The 13,964-nt window shown below is 36.5% G+C and overlaps 1 protein-coding gene across 5 annotated transcripts in view; it reads left to right on the top strand.

Annotated features, from left to right (window-relative positions):
• The window catches only part of Gria2 (glutamate ionotropic receptor AMPA type subunit 2), a 132,421-nt gene that overhangs the window by 110,821 nt on the left and 7,636 nt on the right, over positions 1 to 13,964 (top strand). For all 5 annotated transcript variants that reach the window (XM_005006795.4, XM_003476981.5, XM_003476982.5 and 2 more), the window contains exon 12: positions 2,529 to 2,727. In XM_005006795.4, the coding sequence (XP_005006852.1) occupies positions 2,529 to 2,727 (199 nt within the window). The remainder of the gene's footprint in view (positions 1 to 2,528; positions 2,728 to 13,964) is intronic.

The following is a 13,964-nucleotide window of genomic DNA, read 5'->3' as shown; positions in this document are numbered from 1 at the left end:
CGGGCCTAGGGATTTAGCCCAGCGGCATAAGCGCCTGCCTTGCAAGCAGGCAGTTGTGGGTTCAATCCCTGGTACCGATAAAAAAGAAAAAAGACCAAAAAAAAAAAATTGAACCTACTCTATATTTTTGGCAAATTTTATGATTTTTATAAACAAACCCAGTATCATGTTTTAGAACACAGTGATGGATGGCCACTCTATATCAGAAGAGTTAAATAGATTTTTTTAGTACAGGGATTAAACTCACAACCTCGTGCTTACCAGGCAAGCACTTGAGCCACTGAGAAAAATCCCCAGCTCAATTTTTTTTATATTTGAAATACACATATTACTTGAGAAATGCTCTTTAACTATTTAAAAAGTTTAAATGATGTGACTATTATTAATGTTGGTGACACATTTAAATTTGAATCTAAAATAATTTATTGGACATGCTGACTTGGTCATTTCCTGAAATTAAGTTTAGAATATGTTCGCTATAAGTGACAGTTTTATAAGAACCCTAGAACCACAGAAATTGTAAGAACATTATGCCATATTTGTTCCTCCAAATCTCTGAAACATTTAAGTACATATAAAAAGATAACAGCATTTAAAATATTTAATAAAGCTTAAAACCAAAAAATTATGCATTTATTTGTTTGTTAATGCTCATGATAAATAAATATTTTTCTCTTTTAGAGAAACCATTCTCTTTTAGAGAAACCATTTCTGTCTCTCACCATAAGTTAAATTGAATTTACCTCTCTGAGTAATATTTCTCAAGAACTCTTTGAGAAACATTAATGCTATAAAAGATTGAAAAATAAATAATGAACTGATTAAGCTTTTTTCACTTTGGAGTGAAACCTTGCACGATCAATAAACTTTTGAGCTACCTTATACATTTTAATCAAAATATTGAGTCCCATTAGTGCTGGTTTAAGCCCAGGAATTGAGGACAATTGATATTACTTTGTCTTTACTTTTATAACTGGGACAGAACAACACCTAAAAATGATTTCTAGATATATTTTAAATTATCATGCAGCATATGGAGTCAAAAGCAATTAGCTGGTAATCAAGTTTTGTTGTAAGGAGTTCGAACGATTATAACCCCCGCCGTGAAGGAATAGTGGACATTCTGAGAGTGTCTGCATCCACCTAAGGCATTTCACAAATGCACAGTGTATTTAATACCCATTTCAGGGTAGAAAGAAAAGGGCTTCACTTTTCCCATGTTATCATATTTGTTTCTTCCCAACTCCTGAAGACTTGAGATACAGGCTCTTAATTACATTCTTTTTGTTCTTCCTTTGTTCCTTCATGGCTATTTATTTCTCTCTCTTTTTTTTTTTAAGCAACATAATTTTATCTTAAAACATCTCTCATTTTAAATGAGCTGGCCTCTGTCTCTCTGTCTCTGTCTCTCTCTCTGTCTCTCTCTCACCTAAACTTTCAGTCTAGCACCTGTTTATCACAGATACTTTTTCTTAATGCTAATTACCATGAACATTAGTTTAGGCCATACCCTCCAAATTTTGTGATCTAAATGTTTAGAAATATTATCATTTTATTCTAGCAAGTCTAAATTTAGAGATAGCAGTGTTATTAAAAACAAAACAGTCACTTCACTGGATAATAATTACTAGTGCTCCAATTTTTTAATTTCATGAAGAAATCCATCAAATGTCACAGAACAATATGGTAGGTGTCTTTTTCTGCATTGATGTATCTATACTTCAAATTTTGAAACAAATTATTTGAAATCAATTATTTGAAGGCATTGTAAGAATTCGTAGTCACAGAAATGCTGTCACACTTATATATTTCATTCTGGGAAAGACCTGGATTACCATCCAATTTGTTTATCATTTGATTTTTTTATCCTAAGTAGGAGACACAAGGAATAGGGCCCTGGCAGTATGTTTGACTTTTTCATTAAGAATTGCATGTTGTATCATACCTTTGCATGCAGTATCATTTTTTCCATTTTCCTTCCTACACTGTATTAAATAGCCACATTTTTGTGCACATAAAATCCTGATGAATGTTTGGGCCTTTTTGAGTACTTGGAAGATCTAGGTCATGTGTAGGTAGCCTTTTCTTTATTTTTAGTGTTACATCTATGGATCTTCTTTCTTTTTTTAATGTTTGATTTTGTTTGTGTACATTCTTATGAATTTTCCTGGTGATCTTAGATTATCTTGTATTTATTTACTTATGCCATTGGTGGGTAAAGTACTGTGATTGTAGATGAACTATCTGTTGATGTCTCAAAGCCACCTTATTGTGGAGTTCAGCACATAACTATGAATGAATCCTAGGAACCTGAGGTTTTGGCCACTGGGGATATCATGAAATCTAGTCAGTCTGTACCCCTCGCTCCAAATGTTTAATGAGATGTTTTAACTTCATGAGCTAGTCGACATGTGGAAAAGCGTACAATGAAATCTTTCCCTGTAAGTCAGTATTTGCATATTGCTGCTAACTTGTTTTTTGTTGTTCAGTCATTTCGCTTTACAAATCGATCTCATGCTTGTTATTAGATCCCTCTCTGGGCGCATTGTCGGAGGTGTGTGGTGGTTCTTTACCCTGATCATAATCTCCTCCTACACGGCTAACTTAGCTGCCTTCCTGACTGTAGAGAGGATGGTGTCTCCCATTGAAAGTGCCGAGGATCTCTCTAAGCAAACAGAAATTGCTTACGGAACATTAGACTCTGGCTCCACTAAAGAGTTTTTCAGGGTAAGAGACTCTGACTGGCTTCTGAATTTTTTTTCTTAAAATTTACTTTAATATTTGTAAAATTCTCCCCTTAATGCTCATGCCAAAGTTTTATGTGAAAGTAACTGCATTTCTACCTTGATCTCTGTTCAGCTTTTGATGGTGTCTCTTTGAATTTTTATTATCCCTCTGCATAGTGATGTCTTAGTATTTTCTGATTCCTAACGCTTTTGAAGTAATTTTATAGGAACTAGTGCATTTGGGAAAAAATGAAGCAAAACATGGCTAACTTTATATTAATTAGCATTGATTTTTAAATAAAAGCATGTTTTATTTTTCATAAATACGACTTCAACTATATTGAACAGTCTATAATTGAAATATCCATGTTCACATCAGTTGTATTAATTCTGTGTGAAGAAGCAGATACATCCCTCATGAAATTTGTTAATGCTCTGTTTAAATGCTCTAAGGAAAATTAACAAAACTCTTCAACCTCCTAAGTTTTAAAATATGGTATTCAATTATTATATGCCTACTTTATGCAAATTAGCTTTTTCATTTAACTTGTAGTCTTACATTAACAGATCAAGACTAGGGACCTAATAATTTTCATTCAATTACTTTTCTTTATGTGAAAGAACACATTGTATCAAAATGTTTAAACATAGCTGGTTAATTGGGGTCTTAAGCAGATATATATGGTATATATCCCTAACTGTAACCTTAACCTTAACCCTATGAGAATAACTTAAAAATGTGTTTGAATGCAGGAAGTTTGAGAATATCTTAACTCAGTCAGTCATAGAAAAACATGTGTGAATTAATAAAATGTCAGGATTTCATGGTCACAGTACACAAAGTCCCCAGTAGACGAGAAGAGAAAGACGATGCTGAACCATCAGTGTTACCTCTCTGCTGGTTCAGTGCCTGACCTCACAGGGTTCATGGTTCCAATGAGCACTTACAAGCTTCTCATTGGGTTGTAGAGGTTGTTTTTCCTACAGTAACAGAAATCCATGGTGGGTGTTTTGACCAAATCATTAATTTTATTGCCGTAGTTTGTCAAAGCGGTGCCTTATGCATTACCTAGTTGAACATCAGAACACCTTTATTTGCTAGGCCAGAGCTAGGCTTTGACTAAGGCTTTGAGTGTTCCCCAAATGTGCATGTACTGGAACCACAGGGCCCGACATAGCACACTGAGAGTTGCTGGGACCTTTGAGAGCTGGGCTTTACCTAGCAGAAAGGGGTTAAGTAAGCCATTGGTGGCCTCCTCTTCATGGGGATAAATGTAGCTCTTGCAGAACCCTAAAGTGTTCTTGTGATGGTAGAGTCTTAGGAATCAAGGCTTTCCTTTGCACTTGGCTTCTTCTGCTTGTGGCCTGTGCCCTTATTGCTTTTCTGCATGTCGTAACCCAGCAGAAGAGGCATGTCCCAGACGCTAAGCAGATGGTGGTGCCCTGCAAAACTCTCACCTAAAGTAGCCTCTTTAAAAAAAAAACAAAAACAAAAACAAAACCAAAAACACTCAGTTTCTAAGAACTTGGTTTTGTCTTCCTTCCTTCCTTCCTTCCTTCCTTCCTTCCTTCCTTCCTTCCTTCCTTTTTTCATTCCTTTGTCTTGCTACCATCTTTCTGCTTTTGTCTTTCTTCCTGTAACACTGAAGACTGACTCCAGAGCCTCACTTCGAGCTATGACCACAGGATTTTTAAAACTTTCTCTTTTTTTTAAATTTAAGGCAGGGTCTCACTGACTCTTTAACCTGCTATTCTCCTATCTCAGCTTCCCACAGCACTGGGATTTTGTTAGGGCAACAGAATAGAGGCTAATACATCCGTGCAATGACTTTGGTTTAGCACTTATGATAAATCTGGGGGAAAGGTCCAAATTCAGGCAGCTAAGTACTGTCCTGAGGTCTTTTGCACCTAACCAGGGTTCTTTCTGTGTGCACAGTTTTTCTTGTGTACTATCAGGTCTCTAGATTTGTCTCCCTGCTTCCTCAGTGACCACACCTGTGTTTGCTCAGCATCAGGAGCCTTTGACTCCCGCTGTTCTCAGTGCAGTTCCAAAAGGAGCTGTTGTGTCACTGGCTAGATCTCAGAGAACAAAGCATCTCACTCATTCTCTTGTGTAAAGAAAGAAGAGTGAAGATTCCAAAGCACCTGAGGCCAGAGAACTTACTGGGTTTATAGCCATAAGAAGAGCTAATATAGCTGCATGCAGTGAGAGCTTATAATACCATCCTTTTCACTGAAATATAGGGTAGCACTGTGATACAGAAAAGTCAGAACGATGGAAGGCTTTATCTCCCAGCTGGATTAAGTAAGACTGTCTTTATGGTTCATGAGTAATCCTGAGCAGGTTTCCTGCCTGTATTAATACTTGCTAATTGAGTCTTGTTATGCCCCTGACAATGGAATGAGGAAAATCTGACTTTTGCTTTGAACCCCAGAATGTTTTCTAAGATACCGTGACTTCCTAAGTATAGGCAAATGGCTGAATGCCTTTTCATATATAATTTTTTGCATCAATATGGGAAAACTGAATAAGGCATTTCCTTTTGAACTAAAATGTTCTATTCAGAATGTTATTGAAAATACATTAAATGAGATCAAGCAAGTTCAGGGAACTTAAAGACAAAAATATTTGATATTCATGAACAACTTTCCTTAAACCCTAAGGTGTGCTAGAGTCTGCCTGTTGGTGTTTGGCTTTGAAGATTCTGCAGGAAAATGCTGCAAAGCAAAATCTTAAACTCTATTCCTAAAATCAGTGTTCACTGATTTCAATTTTTGGTCTGACCTAAGTTAGTTCTAAGTTCAGTCTTTGGTCTAACCTATTTTATCAGCAAAACATGCTCAGGACAAGGTGGAGGTAGAGTGATCCTGATGGTACCAATCTATCTGCAGAGCCATAGATGAGTGGGTTGCAGGCAGACAAAAGCCTACCTCACATGCACTGTTCCCTGGGCATCTGTTACAGTCGCTGTCAGACCAGGGTTCCTGGAACAAGATCTTCACACGTGGGCCAATCTTGTGCCCATTTGTTAATGTTTAACATGCTCAACCTTATAATTTACTTTTCTAATGTGACTTCTTTTGATTTTGTTGATAGTTTTTTCCCCTTTTTTGTGTTCTTTTACAATTTGAGATTTTATTAGCTATGTTATTGTTTCAAGTTCTGCTTCCACTGCATATCTCAAAATTGTCTGTTTTTATTTAGGAAGAGCTTTGGATTTAACCATCAAGGGACTAACCAGAGCAGTTACACTGGTATCTAAATTTTAAAGGACAACTACAGAATGAAAATCAGTGTTCTTTAGAGATTAATGTTGAATTGAAAAGTAGGATTTTGAGTTCTTTGTCTTTTGTCTCAATATTAATTAAAGGCTTCATAAAATACCACTGTTGAGATAAAAGTGCTTTTAATTATAAATTATATCAAATTATAAAGTCAGTTATAATTTACTAGTAACCTGATTTATTAATATTGCTTAATGAGATCAGTGAGTATGTAAACATCTTTAGAGGTCCAGTTTTAGCTGTAAATTTCCTAATTAAAATTCTGTACTTTCCTGCAATCATCATCAATAAGTCAAACATTAATAAAATATTTACTTTGTTATTTTGCTTGAAAGAAAAAGGAAATGGAGGGAAACTGTAGCCAGCAGGAGAAGTGAGAGGGGTCAGCATTTTCCTTTTGTTTATGGTTCTTTGCTTATGAGCCCCCACATTCCTGTACAGAATGAATGATCCTGATGTCTGACGCACTGTGGAGCTGCTGATGGCCCCAAATTGTGGTGCCAATGTCGGTCACCTACAATTAAGAGAGAATGAGGTTCTCAGTTATAAGCCACTATTTTCCTGTGTTGCCAGTTTTTCCCTCAGTAAGATAGGCTAGATCTTCAGTTATCTGAGTAGGAAATGACTGTGTAGGACCCATGTGCATTCTATATCCTCAGGAAGGTAGATTTTTAGGATAGGAAATGACTTTTGTGTATAGAATGGTCATTGCCCTGTCAGCCCATGATTAACCTGAAGATGAGCACCACATCTTCACTTTCACCCCAAGTCCTGCTCACCAAACTCTGCTTGTCCTCCGGTTCTCTCTGCTGGGAGGGTGGCTGAACAAGCAGTGACTTTCAGTGGCACTAATACTGGCCAGACATGATTCAAAGCAGTACCAAAGTACAGGTATTCCTTTTCTTATTATTGAGCATTTCCATTTGCAGAACAAAATAACCTGAGTATAATCCATGAAGCTACAGTGTGATTACTTATATCATAGTCTTTTGGAGTAATATACAGATAGTTCAGATGATACATAGCTAGTACTAATGTAACTATTCCTTATTAGAATTGGTTGACTAATTGGAAATATTCCTTTAGACAGGTTCAACTCTAGAATTCACTAAATTATAATCATGATTACCCCAACTATAATTGATATTTTCCTTTTCATGGCAATAATCAATTCAATGTCCTGTGATGTAAAATATACAGATTGATGTTTGGATAAAATATTGAAATGCAATTAGAAATAAAAATATTCTAGCCATTTTGACAGCTTCCCCCTTGAACTCTTCTAAGAGTTATTTCATTGCAATGAAATATTTCCCAGTTACTGTTTTTGTCGAGCAATAACACAGCATGATTTCTTTGTTGGCTGTGTGGGAGCCACTGCACAGATCTGTGCCTGTTCTCCGCACTGTTTTATTATTTCCGGTCTGCCTACTGTCTTCTCGGTCACACTCACCTGTAATATTGAGAGGAGCTTGATTAGAGCAGAGCAATTTGCACTGCTGACAGCTCTTGAGCGTGGAAGCCTCCACTAGATAATCTGGGACAAGTTAAAATCACTTCCTGTCTGCTCAGCATTTTCTCTTTCTCTGACATCTCCATTTTTCTTGCCATTCCACAGTGCATCTGGGGCAGAGTGAAATTCATGAAGACTCTGAGAGCACAGTCTTTCTGAGCTGGCTGGAAAGGGGCTGTGTCTCAGGCTGGAAAGGGGCTCTGCCTCATGTCAGCCAGCTGGAGCTCTGCTGGAGCTCTGCTGGGCTGATGGTGAAGAGGAGGCCAAACTTTTAGACCTAGTCATTGTTATTTTGTTTGTTTTTTTTTTTTCATACTGGGAATCGAACTCATGACTTTGATCTTGCCAGGCAGTTGCTGTACCACTGAGCTGTATCTCCAGCCCCTGGTTATTGTTTTCTTTAAAAAATTTTTGTTCATTGCAAGGGCCGTGCAGTTCACTCAGTGATCCTCAGGTGGCTCAAGAATGGAGCATGAAGGCAGTGTAGCAGAGGCTCTCCCAAGTCATGTGCCTATGGTGGCCATGTGCTAGGAAAGGAGTGCGTCTCCTCCGCTTGTGAAGTTCAGGTTCTTGTGCAGAGCAGCTGCTTTCTCCAGGGTGAAAATGTTACTAGGCTGTTTTCATTCCACAGCTTTTCTCTGCTAATGTCAGTGCAACCTCTGACCATCTACCTGGGGCATCTCGAGAGCACTTTATGGTACATAGGTTGAAAGTTTTTACTGTAATTAGATGAAAGAAAGCGTCAGTTTATCGTCTATGCAAACAGGAAGTGGTTCCTCTCACTGCATCCCTCATCCCCCACGTAGATGATGGGAATGGTGACTCTACCAGGAAAGACGAGAACAATAGAGAAGCAATTTGGGTTTAGAATCTCATTGGAAACCCTTTTAAGATTTCTACTTAGATGCTTCACAGAGAAAATGAATTTCAGAATAAATTGCACAGGTACTTTACATGGCTTAGTGTTCTTCACTTTATTATTGTGTTTGAGTACAAGAAGCATCCCTGCCTTTCTTTCCTGGATTTTTAACATTAGTTGCCATGGTAATAAACACAGCCTGAAAGCTTCGTACAGAACCGAGTAGAATTGTGCAATTATTTGACTGTATTAGAACCAGATCTCTACTGAATATTTATGTATTGCTGATATTTGGAGAAACATGTGATACAAAGGAATTTATCATCCACCTTTTCAGCATGTAATTTTGCTGTTTTTTCCTACTCTGATTATTTAAAGAAAAGTAGCGGGTAAAGGTGGCTGCTCATTTTTAAAAAGAAACAAAACTTTGGAAACAAATGGAAATTTGAAAATTTAAGCAATGGCAAATGCTCTCACAGTTCCACTGTGATGTGCCACAGTATGGCATTCCAGGTTGCCTTTAAAATAAGAGACAAATTTATTCTAATAGAGAACCATTCAATTTTGATTTCGTATTAGTGTGTGTTTGCAGAACACACAGGTTGCATCCCTCGTGTCATAAAGCAATGATTACATTCACTGTAGGAGACTGGGGCGTATACAACACTTACCTCAATGCCTTCCCTTTTTCCCCTCCTTCCAGCCTCCTTTTATCTTTCAGCATCAGATTCTTTTATCTTGTAAGGCCTTGTAAAATTAATTATCATATATACCGACTAAAAATGAGACTAGTAAGCCAAAGAATATTTAACACATGTAAGTCAAGGTGCACTTTTAGGTATATTGTCCTGAATTTCACCACCATTTTTTCCTATTGTCTGTCTTTGATTTCATGCTGTATTGCTTTTCATGTAAGGGAAACAGTGTGAATGGCTTTACTTTAAAACCAAACCAAGTTTGTTTTACAATCAAAGTTTGCAAGATAGAGGAAACTTAGTGCTCGTTATTGAACTGCTTTGTTTCTTTTTGGTAACCCCAAAATGTTGAAACATCACCCTGGAGCTTACCAGTAGGGTGTGAATAGCTGTCTGCTAAGACATAGCAGTAGGCTGCAGGACAGAGTCCAGTGGTTACCAGTGTGCCTGCTGCCTAACAGTGATGTCCCGAAAGCTGTCACATGGCTTTAAAGACAATAGAAAAGAAAGTCACAGCCTAACAGATCACCGTTAAATTAGAGCAGTCAAATTAACCAATATAATCAACTTTTTTCATAATCTCTAATTTTTATTTGCTTATACAGACACGCAGACACACACACAGTGCCATGTTGTTGAGTTTGGATCAAGGCATTAAAGTATTAGAGTGACTACTTGTTTCACATTGCAAATAATTTCCCTCCACTACAGGAAGTCTTCTGATGACCTTCCCATGTTTATACAGTAGGACTGAATTGCAAACTGGCTCCTGGGTTGTATTCATACATGTGTAATTGCATGTATGCACTTCACCACACTAACTATTTTCGACTATACCAAGCAAATTATGAATCATAATTATGATTCATAATTTGCTTTTCTAAACATTTTCTAACATTTCTAACTACTTTTCTAAACATTTACCTTAATTCTGTTTTTAAAGAATTTTGCTGGTAGCTATAATATATGAAGAAAACTACCATCTCTTTGTTACACTTCTCAGCACTAGACACAGAATCCTCAGTTCCCCCAACCATTCTTTAATAAATTCTGCATGTCTTTACTTTGGATTCCACGTCTTAGGAATGTACATTTGGGTGGCAGGCTTTCTTTGCAGTTAGTATCTTGATCTAGAATGTAGTTTGATCTACTTTTGTACTTACAGAAAACATAGGCCTGACCTGTAAAAATCAGATTTCAGACCAATTTACACCTCAGACACATGGGTTGTTCAGCAGCACAGTCTGCACTTAAAAGCAAATAAACACATAAAGAGCTTTTACCTAAAGTGTCTGCTCTCCAGTGACCGCGTTCCCACAGGCCTTGATACTCCATCAGTTTCTCCTTTGCTCTATCCCACCTAGCTCTAAGGGTTTTGCAATCTAAATTGTGCTAGCTAGACTTTATAATTGCACTAAGACGTCCAGATGTATTAGTGTTCATGGCAACTGGACTGAATTAATGTCTTGCCCTGTATTTGTGGGCTGCTGAAAACCTGGGTGATTTAAATACCAACTGTGGCAAGCCTCATGCCTTATACTCTGTGGCTATGAATTAATCGACGCCACATTCATCTGTGGTTGGTGTCACCTTGGTTTTTGGCTTATTGGTGCAAGATCACACACTTGAGCATTGATTCTTTTATCTAGCATAATATTATCTTAAAATCTGAACTATTTGCCGCTTGTGTCTAAAACTAAAACACTGGACACAGTGTATAATCAGTACTGTAACAGTGCTGATTCTGCCCAGCATTTGCATATTACTCAGTGGTGACCAAAGCTCTTTGAATATTGTTGGTATTTTTCTAATAATCCCAACTAATTTTGCTAACTCTCGGTGTCCATCAAAGCCCCAAGGATGAGACGTGTCATCGTATGCATAAGTGATACCAAAGCTATTGTGTGTCCACAGTGGACCCTGAGTCAGCCCACTGAGAGACCCCAGGACAAGGAAATGAGATCAAGAGAAAAACTCTGCTCCTCTTCTCACAGTCAGTCCCATTATGTGGGTATGCGCGCAGGAATTTAACTAATCTGCAGGACAGAGAAGACTTTGTATTAATGATACCATACACTATGCATAAGGAAGCACAAACAAGTGGAGTTATTATTTGCATTTTAAACTTTAAGGGCATAGTTTTCCAAGCTGAAAGCTATCAAAATACTGCATGCTATTGTATTAATAATGTATGAATTAATTTAGCTGAATGTTTTTCATATCTAAGAATAATTTTAGAGCACCGGAATGTACTCTACACCTAATTTTTACTCCAAGCTGAACAGAGTGCTATTAAAATATAATGTACTCAAGTCTTATTAGCTGTCAACAAAGTATACAGAAATGTATAATTGGCTATCTCTGAAGTTTACAGTGTTGATAATATGATAATAAACTGAATTTTTCTTTTTAACAGAACATAATTTTTCTAAACACAGTGCTTAATCAAATATTTTATGGGGCTCTGTGTGTATCTAGGTCCTGAAGATTTGGATATTCAGTCTCTATTTCTGTGCATTAACAAAATTTCTGATTTAGACAAGTTACTTAATGCTTGTGAATAATTGGAAAGCTGATGAACTTAAGGCCCATTTAAATACTAATTATTTGAAAACCATAAGCCATTTAAAATAGTTGTACTCTTTAACAAATATCATTTCAATTTTTAAGAAATTGAGATATTGAATAATTTCATTGTCAGAAATAGTTTAATATGAATGTCATATTTGTGAATTGGTTTTATTTAAAATGATAGATTACATAGAAAAATCTTCATGCAATACATCAAGCCACACTTTTGTAAAGTGTTTAACCATAACATTAATATTTAGCTTACAAAATTTTAATAAAAAGAAACATCATAAATATATGTTCATGTTACCTCACACATCTGGTATTTATGATTCCAAAAGTATTTCCACTTACTTGATTTAGGACTTTATGGAATTGAGCGGTTACATCTTTTAATACAAAAATCTTGTAATACAGCTCTTTTAATATAAAACTTGGAGTTTTAAATATAAAGATTAATAGGACTTAATTACGAAAGGAAAATGTCTAAGGAAATCTCTTGAAAATTTACTGGCTCACCCTAGATTGTCATTTTTAACAGTGAATTCTGTCTTTCAAGTGCATTTCTTATGTCTCTCCTATTAAATTTTAATTTCCAAAATAAACAGTAGTCAAATAAAATCAAATGAATTAATATTTAAAATTTCATATTATTTTATATTTATGTTACATATGATTAAAAGTCTTCCGTATTCAAAAATCTCTTTAACTTAAGCTTAAATAATATGTCCTTCAAGCTTTTGTCTTTCAATATTTGGCGTATCCACAAGTATCAAATGTAATAATACTTAAAGGTAAAAAAACATAGAACTTATTTTGCAAAAGTGTTACAAAAATGTTAAAGGACAGCATTTGAGTAGCCTTACCACACAGGTACAGATAGAAGTCTAGAAGCGAAGAAAGTGAAGAACAGGGTGGGTAGAGAATTAAAGAGGAAATATGAGGAAGAATTGGGATCTAGCAATCAAAGGAGAAAAAGTTATAAAAGGAATTTGCTCTGTGGTGCTAGATAAAGCCCACTTCTTAAGCCATGTGAAAATTCACACACAGTGCGAAGTTTGGCTAGGAATGTGTTGAGCAGAAATGTGTACAGCTACTGCTACTGCCTGTGCTCTTGAGAGTGAGTGGTTAACAAGGTAAACTCTATGTCATGTCCTTTGGTTTCTGTTTTTATCATGAGACAGGGTCTTGTTAAGTGCCTGAATTGTTCAGGCTAGATTTATATGGTGTTGTCCATCTTACAGGCATCGGCCAGCATGCCTGGTTATGGGCATCTAGGTTATGCCCAGCTAGGTTATGGAATGTTGAAAGCAGCAGCGTCGATGCCTTCTGCATTACCTCTGAGGCTTTTGCCTGCACTCAAATTCTACCTCATATTCCATATAGAAAAGAATATGGTTTATTTCAGAAGTCTGTGCAATTTACTTATGTTTCCTCTTCAACTATGCTAAAAATGTGTTGAAATTAGACATCGCCTAAGAAGGTAGCGAGCCTCATCGCCTCCAGGTCATCTGCTAAATCTACGCAAAGGGGCCATTTAAGGCAACCTGACCAGTATTTGATTTGTATTTCTAAACAACTACTTAACTTTTCATTGTGTGCCTTCGATGTAGACTGTGGTACACATGTAACTTGAATCCCTAGAATCCAAAAGTTAACAGGAAATCCTACTTCTAATACATTATCTTAGTAGACCACATGAGATTTCTTTAACTTGAAAAAAATATTTTTCAGAGGTTAGATTTTAGGGTGCTCTCTCCAGGGTACCCCATAGCTCACTCACTAACCGATTAGGCCAAAGTAAACATGATCACTTTAACTATAGTATCACTATAACTATAAAAATAGCTATAATCTAATATGTAGGTTTTCAATGGTAAGCAAAGGGGAAGGTTTTTCTTTCTTTTGGATTACTTTTCTGCTGGGTTATTTTTTAATTTCTGTGGTTTTGGAGACGACCAAAATTTTTGCCATCACTTAATTTGATATTTAATTCAGACTACCATTTTTTCTGATATCATCGATAGGAATTAAACACGAAATCTTTGAACTACATTTCAGAGGAGTGTAGTCAGATTCTTCCTTTTCCTGTGGGAGTGGCTGTGATATTCAAAGCAATCCATCCCTTGCCTTGGTGAACCCAGCTCTCAGTGTAAGACTAACAGGCTGTTAATGGACTAGACTGGTTGTGTAACTTTAGGAAAATACATTCAAACAGTAGTTCTTGAACAGATATGAAAACATCACAACAGGCTTTTCCCCCTAACCAAATTCCTAAATATTATTATAGCATACACTCACTATGAGTTACTATG

This window comes from Cavia porcellus, unplaced genomic scaffold (genome assembly GCF_034190915.1).
Source record: "Cavia porcellus strain 051 isolate PalLab524CR breed Dunkin Hartley unplaced genomic scaffold, mCavPor4.1 scaffold_14, whole genome shotgun sequence".
Classification (NCBI taxonomy): domain Eukaryota; kingdom Metazoa; phylum Chordata; class Mammalia; order Rodentia; family Caviidae; genus Cavia; species Cavia porcellus.
Note: the sequence above shows the minus strand (reverse complement) of the source record. Positions and strands in the feature narration are given on the sequence as shown.